The following is a 16,442-nucleotide window of genomic DNA, read 5'->3' on the forward strand; positions in this document are numbered from 1 at the left end:
GTACTCGGTTAACATTTAACCTCTTGTCGTGCGTGTTAAGCTCCATGTACAAGAATTTTTCTTCGTCGTCGTCGTCGAAAATTCCAATAGACATTTTTTCTGTAATTTTTTTATTCACTTTAAGCCTGAAACATGATACGTATCGTTTTCTCATTAAATAACACTTCCGGATATCGAGTACTTGGCTCGTATCACTTTCAAAAAGTTCCTTGACCATTAGAACGACGTTTAGCTTGTATTCGTAAGAAAATCAATGAAATTTCAGTACAAGTCACTCGTTGAAGTGTTGAGTCTATTCAAACAAAGGAAAACAGATTTGAGAGGTTTTTTGCTAATATTTTAATTACTTTGAGACATGCGATTTTTTATGAGGAAAAAATTATGAAAAAAATTAATTTTTCATGTTTTTTTTAGAGGAAATTAAACGTTTAAAAAATAATTTTATGAAATTAAAATTTAAAAAAAAAATTAAAATTTTTTTTTTCAATGGAGACGACTGGTTTTTAAAGCTTTTAATAAAAAATTTCCCAAAAATATTTTTTTACGAAAATTTCAACAACTTTTTATTAAACAACTACAAAAATAGTTACAAAAAAACACAAATTCATCCAAAATAATTACATGGCATGTCATTTTTGGGGCAGACATGCATCCAAAAACGTGGTATTTATAGGATTTTTCACTTTTCTTATCAGCTCGAGACATTTTTATTGCTTCGTGTTTAGTTTTTCGGTGTAAAAGGTGTCTGTTAAAAGCAAACATTTAACTTTTTCATGGAAATCGGAAGCTCCTTAAGTACTAATTTACGGTTTAATTGACATTTTTGGGCAGTTCAGTGAATTTTTCTTCAGCAACGAACGAAAAAAGCAACAAATGCAGCGAAAAAAGTCAAAATTCGCCATGAAACCATCGACGAGGCGCCAGATCCGGGCCATCCTCCTTCATAGGGTTCCCTGAAAAAACGATAAAAATCAATTTTTGTGGAAATCTGTCACAAAAAGTCGCCTGATTTCACAAGAATGCTTAATTCGTGCGGTGATCTAATGATTTTTTCACGTTAAAAAGCATGAGACACGAACAAAAACCAAAAAAGTTTTCCGTGTGTTAATGATTTTATGCGTTCCAAGGACAAGTTGATTCATTTCCGAATATTGCGTTAAGCTTTTTTTTTATTCGGAAAATTTTTTTCATGCCATGTGACTCATTTTGTGAATGGCTTTCAATCAATAACGAGCAACTTACCTTTTACTTACCCGCCTTTTGACACCAAAATTATCGCCATTAATAATAAGCATCGGCGCGATACAGAATCAACGACGACGATCATTATCATGTAAGTTCAATAAATTATTTACGACAAACGAGAGACATTTAATGACATTTACAACAACAACAACTTCAAAGCCAAGCAACCTTTTGTACATGAAAAAGTGTAGGTAAGTCCGTACATAAAGCGATTTATTAATAATATTTTATGTATTAAAGTTAAAAATGGCAAAAAAAAAAGTATGAAACGAGCGTAGGAACGTTTTATTTTAATCTGCGGTGATTATGGGATCATTTTTAGGCTGTTTCAAGTTTATGGAAATTTTTGTGATGTTTAATTTTTTTAAAAAAAAATATAAATAAATAAATAAAAATTGAGAAAATTATTAAAATTTATTTTAAAAATAATTTTTATTTAAATTTTTAAAAATTTTTTTCATCAAAAAATTATAAAATTTTTAAAATTTTTTTTTCGTTATTTTTTTTAATTTTCCGAAATTTCATTTTGAGAGCTCTAAAAAATTTAAAAAAATAATAAAAAAAATAAAAAATATCAAAAAATTTAAATATTTACAATTTTTGTTCAAAAACTTAAAAAAATAAAATTTTAAATTAAAATTTTTAAATAAAAAATTAAAATAAATAAAAATAAATAAATATTCTTAACAAATTATTCATCAAAGTCAAAAATCCATACTTAACGTTCGTTTAATTACTTTTTTTATTTTTAAATAAAATGTCAGAAGTTTTAAAAAAATTGATCTAAATAATTTTTAATAAGCTTTCGATTATTAAAAAACAACAAAATGAAAATTAATAAAAAATATAAAATCTGGGAAATTATTAAAAAAAATATTTTTATTTTATAAAAAAATAATTTAAAAAAAATAATATTAAATTATAAAATTATTAAAAAAAATATTCATTAGACAAAAATTGATTAAAATTATTCTAAAAGAAATTTTAATAAAAAATTTTCAAATATAAAAAATTATTTAAAAACAAAATTAAAATTATAAGGGTTTAAATGTTTAAGCAGTTTAAATATTTATTAAAAATTAATTTTGTTAAAGTTTTATTAAAAATATTTTATCTTTAATTTTTTTATAATTTATTTTTTAATTATTTTATTAATTATATTAATTTATTATTTTTTAAACTGCTAAAAAATTTAAACTTTTTTAATTTTAATTTTGTTTTTAATTAATTTTTTATATTTGAAAATTCTTGATTAAAATTTCTTTTAGAATAATTTTAATCAATTTTTGTCTAATAAGTTTTAAAAAATAAATTTCAATTTTTTTAATTTAAAAAAAATTAATTTATTTATTTAAAAAATTATTTATTAATTTTTTATTTTATTAAAAATTTTATAATGAAAATTTCTTTTAACTTTAATTTTAATTTTTTAAAAATCTTATCAAAAAATTTCCTTTAAAAAATTTTCCAAAACTCGAAACCGCCTTAAAAATAAATACAAAATAAATTCTACACAGCCATTTATCGCATGAACGTGTAAATAAATGTCATTAAACCGAGCTTTTAATGTATGCAGCAAAATTATTATTAACAGTCAGTTGTAGGACAGACAAAAATGACATTGCGCAGATTTCATAATAAATTGGCGATGTTGTCGTCAGTTGTCAGTTACTAAAGTCGTTCATGGTCAACAAAAAATGGGTTAATTCAACTTTTTTCAATAAAAACAGGGAGAATCTTCGAGTTCCTTTGACTTTATCCTCGTTTCGTTAAAAAATCGAGTAAATCGTGACTTTTAATGAGTTTTGTTGTCGTTATTTCATTGAAAATCGCATGAAAAATTAATTTTATTGACGTTTAGATAGAAATCGAGAAAAAAGTTATTAATAAACATAAACAAAGTTGAACTTGATTTCAATTTCAAGGATAATTTTTATCGCAGTAACGAGCGAATTTTAATTTTAAAACGTGTTAATTTATGATTTATTGACATTTTTAGCCTTAACGAGGAAATATTTTTGTAGAAATTTTTCGTTTTTTAATTTTTTTAGAATTTTTGGTTCACAAACGTCAATTTCGGGTGATTTTTGTGTGTGCGAACCATAAAATTAGTCTTCAAGTCTCGAGTAATGACTAAATTACGAGTAAAAAAATTAAATTTATTACGCATTAGTTACTCTTACATACAAAGAGAAGTCAATTTTTTCGCATGTGGGTAATAAAACCAGTTTTAATAGATAAAAAATCAAAAGAATTACATAAAAAAATAAGCAACAATTTTTTTCCTCTTCACAAGAATGCGACGAAAGACAACACGAACATACAAAAAGTTACGTAGAAAACTGAAAAATTGCAATATTTACAGAATTCCGATGACGCCGCATGCCAATCTTCCGCCAGCATTGCCAGTTTTCTTCGAGTCGGGATGTCCTCCTTGTCCCAAGTCGTCAATTTTCTCGTGAACGACAATGGCACGTCCCAAAATTGAGCGTTCGCCGAATAAAGTAGCGACTTTGTCGTCAAAAGCGACATTTACGATGCCTTCGGCGTTCGCTTCAACATTTGCCCAGTCGCCAACATGACGAATGGTGTCGTGAATGTCGCCGTGCTCGACTTTGTCGGGGTTGTAATGACCTCCGGTACTGAGACATCCGCCGCTGAGATCGCCCTTTTCGTGAACATGGAAGCCGTGATAGCCGGGAGAGAGGCCTGTGAAGGAGACTTCGACGTGCAAAGGGTCGTTGCAGGATTTTTGCGTGAGAGTCACGTTTCCAGAGACAGTTTCGCTTTTTAAGACGGCGATGGCGGAGATGGGACCGTTCTGTGGATGATTTTTTTGAAAAAAAAGGTTAGAAAAATATTTTTAAAATAATTTAAAAAAAATTAAATAAATTAAAATAAAATTTTTTAATTTAATTAATTTTTTTAATTTAATTAATTTTTTTATATTTTTTAAATTAAATAATTTTATATTTTTTAAATTAAAAATTAAAAAATTATTTTTTTTATATTTTTTTAAATTTTTTTTAATTTATTTTTTTTTGTATTTAATTTTTTTTTTAAATTAATTTTTTTTTTAAATATTTTTTTTAAAATTTTTAAATTTTTTATTTTAATTTAAAAATTATTTTTTTTAAAATATTTTATTTTAAAAATTTAATTAAATTATTTTATTTAAAATTATTTTTTAAATTTTGCATAATTATCTTTAAAATATTTTATTTTCTAAATTAAATTTTTTTTTAATTTTAATAAAAATAATTAAATAAATTTATTTAATTTTTTTTTAAAATTAATTTATTGAATTAATTTTAAAAAAAAAATAATTTAAAATTTTTTAAATTAAAATAAAATTTATCAAAAAATATAAAAAAATTTTCGCAAAGTTTTTTTTTTTTTTAAATAAACAAAAATAAATTATTAAAAAAAAAAAATTTAAAATTAATTTTAAAAAATTAAAAAAAAATTTTTTAAATTTTTTTTTAAAATTAAAATAAATATTAAATTTAAATATTAAAAAAAAAAAATTAAAAAATCAAAATGAGACCTCAATTATTCTTATAAAAAATTTTTAAAAAATTAGGAAAATTTACCTAAAAAAATTTAAAATAATTTTAAATAAATTAATTTAAAAAAAAATATTTAAATAAAAAATAAATTTCTTTCAAAAAAAAATTTCATTAAGTAAATTATTTTTTTTTTCAGCAAAATGGATTAAAAGAATTAAAACCGCCGCCAGATTAAGCCAAATTTAGTAGTGCAACCCATTCTCATTTATTTTGATGTAAATAATTTCTACGGTTTCTGTTAATTCGTGTAAATTGTATTAAACTCATGTTCCAATTAGAGCGAATTGTGAGGGAATATTCTTGTTTGTGTTTGTGTCATGTCAACAAAAAAGCCCCAAAAAAAGCCCTTCGCAGCTTACATACATTTGGACCGCACGTGATCACGGGCCGATAATCTTCGTAGCCACCAAAGTCGTGAGTTTGGTATTGCGGCTGTGCGTACTGAGCAGCCTGCGGCGCAAAATGCCCCGAATTTGGGTTGTAGACAGGCACTAAATGTATCGGCTGTCCATTGCTTACGTCAAAATCCCCGAAAAACTTTAAGAAAGGTCAAGGAAAAGAGAGAAAAATTTTTCGTTATCAACTCTTATCGAAACGTGATGTCTTGAATGCACTTTCTTGAGTTGATTTTTTATCTTGCGACGACGTGACGTGAGTAAAAAAATCAAAAAAAGATAAAAATCAAGCTGAAAACCATAACAAATCACACACGCATGCAATTAAAGCTTTGAGCTCGATTATTCGACAAAATTGTTTATTTTTTTAATTTATTTTAAAATTTATTTGAATTGAAAGCACGAACGGATGTCAGAAATTTTGTCAAATAAAAAAGCTTTTTTTTAAATAATTGAAAAAATTAAATTTTCTTACCTGACCAGTCGCTGTAATGAAACCGAATGAGGCAATTACCGATAGAATTGGAAGTAATTTATTCATTTTTTTAAAGGTTTTTAATCGTTTCGCGACAAAAGTTAACAGACGACTAAGTAATTTTGCGGAGTGAGGCACCAATATAAATATTTATCGGATCGGCGATCGTATTTTTCTTGTTTGTATGCGTTTGTCGGTGTTATCTCATTTATCTGTGAGAGAATCGTGATTTTTATGGGGGCGATTAGTGATTAAATAACTTAAAAATTTCAAAAAAAAATTTTTAAATATTTTTTTTTTTATTTTTTTTTATTAAAAAAAAAATAAATTTTATTTTAATAAATTTAATAAAAATAATTATTTTTTTATATAATAAATAATTATTTTAATTAAATTTATTAATAAAAAAAATAATTTAATTTTTTTAAAAATAATAAATTTTATTAAAATTATTTTTTTAAATTTTTAAAAACAATTTAATTAAATTTTTTTTTGAATTTTTAAAATAAAAAAAATATATTTTTTTTAAAATTGAAGTTGAAAAAAAAAATTAAAAATAGACAAATATTTATATTCAATAAATAAAATTTTAGAAAAAAAAGTTTTTAAAATAAAAAAAAATAATTTTTTAAAAAATTAAATTTTTAATTAAAATATATATTTTTTATTTTAAAATACCTAATTAAATTTAAAATTTTTAAATAAAAACAAATATTTTTATTTAAATAAAATCGAATGTTTAAACGATCCCTTTAAAAAATTGTAAATAGAGAGAAAAATTAGCATTGCAAAAATGAGTCAACTGCTGTACAAACTTTAAAATTACCTGTGTTAGTGAGACCGGTTATTAAAGAGAAAAAAAAACTTTGTTTTGATGCAAAACTTCTTAAAAACAACGCATTTGTATGACATAAGTGACCTGAAGCGAATGAGACTTTGTTGTCTATGCAAGCAAGCATGTCGCGGTAAATATTTACTTTTTTTAGACAAATACATCGATCGTAAGTTTTTTCAATGAAGAAGTTGTGCAGAAGCAAAATAAAAAAAAATATATTAAAGAAGTGGAAGATGTTTTATTTTTTTATGGGTAATTTTGCAATTTTTTGTTGAAATAACCGGCTTTTGAAGTAGCTTGGAGTGGGTCAAACATGTGAAGGAGCTTTTTTTTAAAGAGGTGACATGATAAAGTTAATTAAGTGAATTTTTTTGTCTTGAAAATTATAAGATTTTAATAAGCTTAATTTTTTTTTAAATAAAAAATTTTAATTTCAATTTTTTTTTTTAAATTTTAATTTAATTTAATTTAAAATTCAAATTAAATTTTAATTTAATTTAATTTAATTTAAAAAAATAAAGATAAAAAAATAAAAAAAATGTTTTTTTTAAATTTTATTTAAAAATTTTATAAATAATTTTAATTTGTTATTTTATTGGGCAATTTTATATTTTTATTTAAAAAAAATAATTAATTTTTATTTTTAATTAATTAATAATTATTTATTTTTTTTAATTAAGGCTTTTTTATTTTATTTTATTTTATTCATTATTTAAAATTCATTTTTTTAAATTGAAATAAAATTTTATATTAAAAAAAATAATTAATTTATTTAAAAAAATATAATTTTATTTTTTATAATTTACTATTTTATTTTTTTAAAGAAAAAATAATAATTAAAATTTAAAAAAAAATACAAAAAAAAAAATTTTTAAAAATACCTAATTCAAAAAAAAATTTTTACCTTTTATTCACTAAATTTATCCATATCTGAATTTTTTGTATTTACCTCAAACCTCTTTTAATCACGCAATTGATAAAAAATCGAATAAATTTTGCAAACCTGAATTCCATTAGTCAACCACAAGCATGTCAAAGTCAAGAGTACGAGTAGCAAGTACGATAAACGTTCGAAGCATGTTCCTCGAGCATTGACCTCATGCTTCATTTCCATGTTTTTACTTCAAAAAAAGTGACGAAAATAAAACAAACTAACTAATAAAACAAAAGAAAATAATTAAAAACCAACAAAAACATTTTTTTTTTCGCTTGGACATTGTCCTTTTAATCATATTCAGCAAAAATTGTCGGTAAGAAAATGGAAAATCATGTTCTTGAGAAATTCGTTCGTCTACGAAAATTGAATAAAAATGTAAATTAAGACAAATTTTATTTGTTAAGGGCAATTAAAGTGTCTGAAAGTTCATATAAAAATTATTTTAAGCTCAACTTTTTTGGAAAAAATTCAAAAAAATATTTTTTTCGTAAATTTTATTCACTTCCTAATTTTTTTTCAATAAGAATCTCTTCTAAAAACTAAAAAAATATCATTTTTAATTATTTTTTATAATTTTTTCAAACATATCGTTGTCTTCCCAGCGACGCGGTATGCATCGCCAAAGCATTCACATTTTCGTTCAAATGATGCGCTGACTCCGTTCTGTGAGGTCTTTTTAATATTCGCTTTTTATCGAGATCAGCAATCACGGCTTCGACTGTTTGCAAGCTTTGCGCTCGATGAAGGGAAAGTCTCAAGGGCTTCTTTGGCGGCACAGGACGGATTCTTGCAGCTACAGGCTCGGATGTGTAATCGACAGATTTATCGCCGATATCGCTGTCGAAATCTAAGCTACGAACGGATCGCATGTCGATGCGTTTTCCTTGATCGATGTGGATGCGACGTTTTTCACTAAAAAAAAAAAATAAAAAAAAAAATTTAAATTTAAAAATTTTTTTTTTAAATTTAAATTATTTTTCAAAAATTTTTTTATTTTAAATATTTTTATTAAGAAAAATAAAATTTGATAAATTAATAAAATATTATTTTTTTTTTGATAAAAAAATTATTTTCTTTCAAAAAATTTCTTAATTTTTAAAATTTAATAAATTTTTATTAAAAAAATTTTATTTTTTATTTTTATTTTAATAATTTAAAATTTTTATTTAAAAAATATAAAAAATTTTAAAATTAAAAAAATAATTTTAAGAAAAAAATTAAAACTTTTAAAGCAAAATTAAAATAAAATTCAATTAAAAATAATTTTATATCAAAAAAAAAAAAATAAAAAAATTAATAAAATTGAATAAATATTAATGTATTAAATCAATAAAAAAATATTTTATTATTTTTGAATTTAAATTAAATTGAAAAGATTAATTAAATAATTATATTAAAAAAATCATTTTAATTTAATTAAATTTTAAAAAAATAAATTAAATCAAAAATATAATAAATAATTTTTTATCATTATATCATTATCAAAAATATATATTAAAAAATTAAATATAGAAAATTATTTTAATTTTTTTTTTCAATAATTTTAAAACTAAATTAATTATTTATTTTAAATAAAAAATAAATTTAAATATTTTTAAAGTTAATTAATTAAATTAATTTTTTAAAAATTATATTGAAATAAGAAAATAATTTTTAAAAATATTTATTTAAATTTACTTTTATTTTATTATTTTTAAAACTAATTTTTTAAGTTAAATTAATTAAAATTATTTTTTTTTAAAAAATAATTAATTAATTATTTTAAATTTTTAATTTTTTTAAAATTAAAGTAAATTAAATTAAATAAAAAATTACCTCAACTGCGTGTTATGCTGATTCAAATACTCAATACTGTGTCTACCGTTATGCAATCCATTAATATGGTTCGTGCTCTGGCTAAGATATTGCTGGTTATATTTCTCTCTTTCCATTCGTCTCATCTCTCTCCGTTGCTTCCTGCAAAAAAATCAAAACGTTAAAAAAATCACTTTTTAATTTCAAATCAATCAACTCACATGTCGACATCTGTCTGTATCGAAAGGGCTGATGTCGAAACAGTTCGTGGCATTTGCTTGTAATTTTTTGATTTTTTCTCTTTCAGGTCTTTAATCAGTGTCGTCGTGATGTGCGGTTTTTGTGGCGGCGACGGACTCGATTTATTCTCGACAATTGCCACGAAAGATCCGCGCTGATAAACTTGGGGCTTGTCGTCGGGCGGCGTCGATGGAGGACTCGAAATACTGATGCTCGTGATGTGCGTGTTTCCCTGCTTTTGAACGCTGTTTGCGAGTATCGAAAGGTTCTCGTTGAGATGTTTTTCCTTTTCTTTGTTGCTTTGGAGCTCGTTTACTTGTTCTTCCAGGTAGGAAATGCGATGCTGGAGACGCGTATTGTCTTCCTGATATTGCTGCAGTTGCGAAACGGAGATGGGTTTCTTTCGTAAAACGACAATTTCGGATTTTTCGACGCCCGCAATGAGTTTTTGGAGTTCTTCGCGAGATTTGCCTGTGATAATTGTTCCGTTGACTTCGAGGATTCGATCGTTTTTGCACAAAGATTCACCTGTAAAATTAAAAGAAATAAGAATTATTTAAATTTAATTTTTATTTTTATAAAAAATATTTCTTTGAATTAATTTTCATACAAAAATATTAAAATTAATTATTTTATTTATTTATAAAATTAATTAATTAATTTTCTCTAAAAATAAATAAATTTTTAATTATTTTTCATATAAAAATTAATAAAATTATAAAATATTTTTTTTTTAATTTTTTATTAAATTTAATTTAATTTATTTAGAAAATTATTAGTTTGAAAAAATATATTAAAAAATTATTTGTATCATAAAATAAATATTTTTAAGCTATTAATTTAATTTAAAAAAAATTTAGTTTAATAAAAAAATTAAAATAAATTATTTATCAAAAATTTTTGAGTAATTTTTGATACAAATTTTAATTAAAATATTTTTTTACACAAAAAAAAAAATAATTTAAATAATTATATCTGTTAAGCAACTTAATTAAAAAAAATAATTTTTGAGATATTTTGAATTTTGAAAAATTTTTGCATGAGAAATAATTATTTAAAAATAAATTATTTAATTTTTTTTTAAATTATTTAAATTAATAAAATAATTCATAAAAAAATATTAAAATTATTTAAACAAATTTTTTTTCATGAGGAATATTTTTTTTAAGAATTTTTAATTTTAATTTAAATTTTTTTGTTTAAAAAATTTTTTATTTTAATTAAATTCTTTTGATAAATTATTTTAAAAATATTTTACTTAAAATTAATAATTTATAAATTATTTTTCAAGCAAAAATATTTTTTTTATTCAATTATTTTTTTTGCATGAAAAATGAATTAAAAATAAAATTAAATATTTTTTTACAGATTTAAAAAACTCACCTTCAAGAGCCCAATCAACGACAAACCCTTGTCCATCATTTTTGTGACTTGCATTCCATCTTCCGGCATTCGCACGAACCGCAACCAAACTCAAATTTCCTCCCGACTCCAAAATATTGAACAACGTATTCGCTTCTGGCTTCGATTTATCCAGCCGAGCCTGCAAAGCGCGACATTCCTCGACAATTGACAACAAATGAAGCTCCTCCCTGCCCAACGCATACTCCAACTCCGCTTGTCTGATCCGCACATCAATATTATCCGTTATATCCAACTTTTCCAACGCCGCCTTCAAATTTCGTATCGCAACTTTTTTATTTTCCGCATCTTTCAACAATCTCGTGAGTCGTTGCTCCGCTTCGGGTCTCTCATTTTCCGTAAAAGCGGGTCCCGTAGGTCTCGGAAGCTTCGCCAACCCAAGTTGCATCCTTAAACTCTGAATAACTGCCTCCCGTTCAACAAGTGCCGATCTCAATTCCTTTGACGGCGACTCCTTTGACGACACGAGAGCCGCAATGTTGCTCGTGCTGCTCGACAAATCCGGTTTCGACGAGGCGCGAATCGAAATGCTGCCTAACGAGGTGCCTTTGCGACGACGTGGCGTGGCTACGTGATGCGACGACGCACTTAAACTCACTTCGATACTTGCCATCTAAGGGAAAAAGCGATAAAAAAGTAGAACATTAAAGAAAAAAAGAAAAAAACGTGAAGAATGAAGGCAAAAATGACACCAATTAAATTGTAATCATTTGTACGGGCGATTTGCGAGACGCGATTGCAACTGCCTGCCGTCAAGCAATGATTAAACCAGTTAAAGAAGCATATCGTGGTGTCATGCGATATCAATGGGAAGATGAAGAAGTGCGAAGGGATCGATGTCGTAAAAAGGAATTGAAAATTTATTTATTTATTTACGAGCGAAAATAATCGAAGTCTGTCACAACGCAGAGAGAATAAATTGATGTGCGAGTTGTTTAAAGCATTTTTTCTCATAAATTTAAATAAATAAATGAACTGTAAATGCGGAGACGTGATCTTATGCACTTTTGTGCTCTTTAGAGAAAAAGGACGTTACAAGTCAAGAATTTTTTTTTTCAAAAAAATTAAATTTTCAAATTTTTTTTAATAAATTTTATTTTTTTTTTATTTTTATAAAAATTAAATAACTTTTCTAAATAATTTTTATTTTTAATTTTGTAAACTTTTAATTTTTTTTTTTGAGTAAAAATTGATAAAAAATTTAAAATGGAATTTTTTTAAAAAAAATCTAATATTTTTTATAATTTTTAAATAAATAAATTAATTTTTTTAATTTTTAAATTGTAATTAATTAAAAATTATAAAACAATCCTCAGAAAATCTTTAAAAAAAATTTAAAAAAAATTTTTCAAAAATTGCTTCTGATCAATTTAATTTTTTCTAACATTTTTATCTAAATTTGTTTTAAAATTATATAAAAAAAAAATTAGTCAAAAGGATTTTTTCTTTTAAAATTATTTTTTTTTTATTAAAATTGAATAATTTTTGTAAGATTTTTTCAAATATTAAATTTTTTAATTTTTTTTTCAATTTTAATTTAAGTTTATTTTTTTAAGTAAAAATTTTATTTTACAAATATTAAAATTTTTAATTTTTTTTAGAGAAAAATTCGATAATATTTTTTATTTTTCTCGAAAAATTTCATTTTTGAATTTTTAAATATATTTATTTTTTTTTTTAAATTATTGAATTGTAAAATTAATAAAGTTCAGAGAATTTTTAAAAACTGCTTTTAACCTCTTTAATTTTTTTTTCAAATATTTTTCGAAATCTATATAAAAATTAATATTTTATGTTTAAATTCGTTAAAAAGATTTTTTAGTTTAAATAATTTTGTGAATTTTGTTTAAAAAAAAAAAAAAAAAAAAAAAAAAAATGAAAAAATTTCGTTTCATAAATTTATATGCGTATTTAATTTAATTTTTATTTCATTTTAGTTTAATTCAAAAATTTATTTTTTTAAATTATTATAATTTATTAAATATTTTAGAGATTTCATGTTAAATTTTTTTCCAATTTTTTATAAAAAATCAAAAAAATAATTAAATTTTTTCTTAGAATTTAAAAAAAAATATAAATTATTCTACAATCATATTAAAATAATAAATCTTTTAATGAAAAAATACAAAAAAATATTCTTCTATCAAAAAAAAAAATATATGATTTTTTTTTTTAAATTTTTAGAAAAATATTATTAAAGTATTTAAGTCTTTAAATAATTTTTTAAAATAAAAATAAAAAAAAATTTTTAAATTAAAAAAAATAAATAATAAATTAAAAATTTTTCCATCCTCAACTCATAGAACCCCGTAACAGAACATAATGTTAGCTTAATTTATGCCAACAGAATTGCACTTGTCAGAAATGCTCGTTTAAAACGACAAATTAAACCAGTCTTTCCAGCGAACTGCACCGAACGACGAGCGAGAGATGCAATTACGATATACTTCTGTATCGCAAAAATAAATAAACTGCGTGTGTTCGATCGAGACGAGAGGAACCTGCAGCAATTACGAAGCAATGCAGCGCAAAAAAACGTGGGATTCCGTTAAGTGCCTTTATTACATCAATTATTTTGTGACAAATGTCTCGGATCGTTGCCGACACGTGTCATTGACTATATGCGAGACTTGAAGTTGCCAATTAACAGGTGTCATTAAGGAACAAAAGAAAGAGAAATTTATCTTACCTTCGCTTCTAACGTTTCGAGTTGCGACATTTTCTTCGGTTGTTGATCTTTTTTCGTTGGCGTTGTTGGAGATTGGGACAAAATTGTCTGAAAAAAAATCAAAAAATTATTTTTTTATTGAAAATTCATTAAAATTTAACATTTTTGCACCTTCACCAACATATCCGTAATTAAAATGACAAGCAAGCCATATAACGCAATTGCCCCCGACTTGTTAATAAATTCACTGTCGATCATTCGGAGTTCATCTAAAAGTCCCGCGAACATTTTTATTGGCAATTTTTCATCTTTCTTTATGAACTTTTTATTAAATATCGCACAAAAAGTGCATAAATTCAACGTGTCTTGCCGCAGAGACCGATAATCTATGACTAACAAGTTAATTTAATTTAATGGCCTGCAGTTGCGGAAAAAATATCGCAAGCTATCAGAATTGTTTTGAAAAATATTTTTTTATTGTTTCTCGTGTGTGTAAATCTTCTCAGAGCGGCATTCAGAGTACAACTGCGAGAATTTATTGGTAATTTGATCAGAAATTGTAAAAGAGAAGATTTGTCTCTTTAAATGCAAAATTTACATTTGAATGGATTCTTGACGCAATTCTGAAAATTTCGCTTGAAAAGTTAAGTAATGAGTAGTTTCAAGTCGTATCTGTTACAGAAAACAAAAGAATTTAATTAATTGTTACATAAAATAATTAATATAGAGTTCTTGAAATTAGCAACTATTGAAGATTTGGAGGAAAAATTGGATTAAATTTATTTTACTTGAGCGCTTTTTCAAAAATTTTAAGAAAATTTAATAATTTTATTTATTAAAAATTTCGAAAAAATCTAAAATTTGTAAAATTATTTACGAATTTTTACGTCAAAATACAAATTTTTCACATTTTTGTACTCCTCACTTCACAATTTAATACTCCTCATTTGAATTTTTGCTTTTAACTTCACAATTTAGTACTCCTCAGTTAAATTTTTACTTCTAATTTCACTTTTTTGTACTCCTCGTTACAATATTTATCATAAAAAGGTCTTTTCTATATAAATTTCACATTTCGTTACTCCTCAATTCACATTTTTATACTCCTCAAATACAAAATTGATCAATTTAAAAAATTTATTTTTTTAATAATGAGAAGTTTGAAGTTAAAGATACTTGAAAAAAATATTTTAAATTTTTTAAAGAATTTTTGAATTATTTTAAAATTTTTCAAACTAAAAAATAAATTTTTTAAATTTAATTTAATTTTTTAATTAATTTTAATTTAATTTTTTAATTAATTTTAATTTATTTTTTAATTAATTTTAATTTATTTTTTAATTATTTTCAATTAATTTTTTAATTAATTTTAATTTAATTTTTTAATTAATTTTAATTTAATTTGTTAATTTTTTTTTAATTTTATATACATTTTTACAAAAATTTTTTTCATATTTAAAAATTTTCCATAAATTTAATTTAATTTTTTTCTTTGATTTAATTAACTCCAAATTTTGACGTGTGGTTGACAAGCCATACAAAAACCACATGAGCGCAAATTTTTCAAAAAAAAAAATTATTTTGAATCAGAAAATCATTAAACATCCACAATTCACTGAATGAAATTGTATATCGTGTTATTTGTAACGCACCAAAATTATAATAGTAACAACGAAACGAGATGAAATTGAATATTTTTACTGATAAGACACGCGATCGCGGAGATGCATTTCAAAAACCTCAATTTTCATCATTATTCAATTTTTTTACGTGCACGAACAGTAATCAACTGTAAAAAATCGATCACGACCGAATTTTGTGTGCCTCCAAAATTGCATAACTGTCGATCTGAAAATACCGCAACGCACCGAGAGTAAAGTGTCGAAAGGTAATCAGGTGTTAAAATCAAGTCAAATGCAAGAGTTATAACCCAAAACAATTTTTTTATAACAAAAAGTCTTATCTAATAATTTTTCAATTAATTTTTTTTTTCTCATATAACTTGCACTATCATTCGATCTTTTCATAACTTTTTTTTTGTTTCTTTTCAGACATTCCATAATAAATTTTAATAACACAGAAAAAAAACTTACCATTGATTTATTTTTTTCAGATGATGAACTCCCCTTGCTGACTACCGAGAATTTGTTGTTAATGTTATTGTGGTATGATGAAATATTGACTGGTTCACTTAAAACGCTTCCTGATTCCATTATTGTCCTACATCATATATTTTATGCTGCGATTAAGTAATTGTCTGAAAAAAAAACAAAAAGTGTTAAAAAAATACCTTCAAAGATTTCAGGGTTAACGTAAATTATTATTTATCGAACAAGAAGTGTTATAAATTTTTATTAGACAATAATTGTGCGATAATGTAATAAATCAAGACAATTGCGCAATAATTTTGATCAACCACAATGTAGAAAAAAAAATATTAAACCAAGTGTGAAAGACGAAACTCAACAAATTTGATATAGCTTCGTGGCTCGTATTGGATTTGTGCTAATTAATGGTTATTAGCTATAATAACTATTTAAAAGTGTTAAAATTATTTGCTCAGAAGTGATGTTGTTGACCGTTTACTCGAGTTTTAATGTGATTCGGAGAAAAGTTAATTATTGCAAAGACTTGTCGTTAAATTTTTTTATGAAAGAATGAGAGCGCATTTTAGTTTGAGTTAATTTTATGAACTAATTTTAAAAAAATAAAATTTCTCTAAATATTGATAAATTAAAAAAAATTAAAGAATAAAATGAACAAGGTAAGTATAAATTTTTTATATTAATATTGAAAAAAAAATAAAATTTAATTTTTTTTATTATTTTCAGCAATATTTCGATATTTATCAAAGAAAAACCA

The 16,442-nt window shown here is 23.3% G+C and overlaps 2 protein-coding genes across 2 annotated transcripts; both read right to left on the reverse strand.

Moving 5' to 3' along the window:
* Window positions 1-510: 510 nt before the first annotated feature.
* LOC134829983 (extracellular superoxide dismutase [Cu-Zn]-like) lies at window positions 511-5,804 on the reverse strand. The gene is made up of 5 exons (XM_063843310.1): window positions 5,685-5,804; window positions 5,178-5,351; window positions 3,609-4,066; window positions 808-953; window positions 511-745 (listed from the first exon to the last, which is right to left on the reverse strand). The coding sequence occupies exons 1-4, from the start codon at window positions 5,748-5,750 to the stop codon at window positions 848-850; spliced, it is 804 nt and encodes a 267-aa protein (XP_063699380.1). The 5' UTR covers window positions 5,751-5,804; the 3' UTR covers window positions 511-745; window positions 808-847.
* Window positions 5,805-7,972: 2,168 nt separating this feature from the next.
* Window positions 7,973-15,741, reverse strand: LOC134831757 (uncharacterized). Its single transcript, XM_063845567.1, has 6 exons — window positions 15,674-15,741; window positions 13,602-13,688; window positions 10,874-11,525; window positions 9,472-10,018; window positions 9,272-9,412; window positions 7,973-8,368 (listed from the first exon to the last, which is right to left on the reverse strand). The coding sequence occupies exons 1-6, from the start codon at window positions 15,674-15,676 to the stop codon at window positions 8,035-8,037; spliced, it is 1,764 nt and encodes a 587-aa protein (XP_063701637.1). The 5' UTR covers window positions 15,677-15,741; the 3' UTR covers window positions 7,973-8,034.
* Window positions 15,742-16,442: the final 701 nt, after the last annotated feature.

This window comes from Culicoides brevitarsis, chromosome 2 (genome assembly GCF_036172545.1).
Source record: "Culicoides brevitarsis isolate CSIRO-B50_1 chromosome 2, AGI_CSIRO_Cbre_v1, whole genome shotgun sequence".
In the NCBI taxonomy this organism is placed as follows: Eukaryota; Metazoa; Arthropoda; class Insecta; order Diptera; family Ceratopogonidae; genus Culicoides; species Culicoides brevitarsis.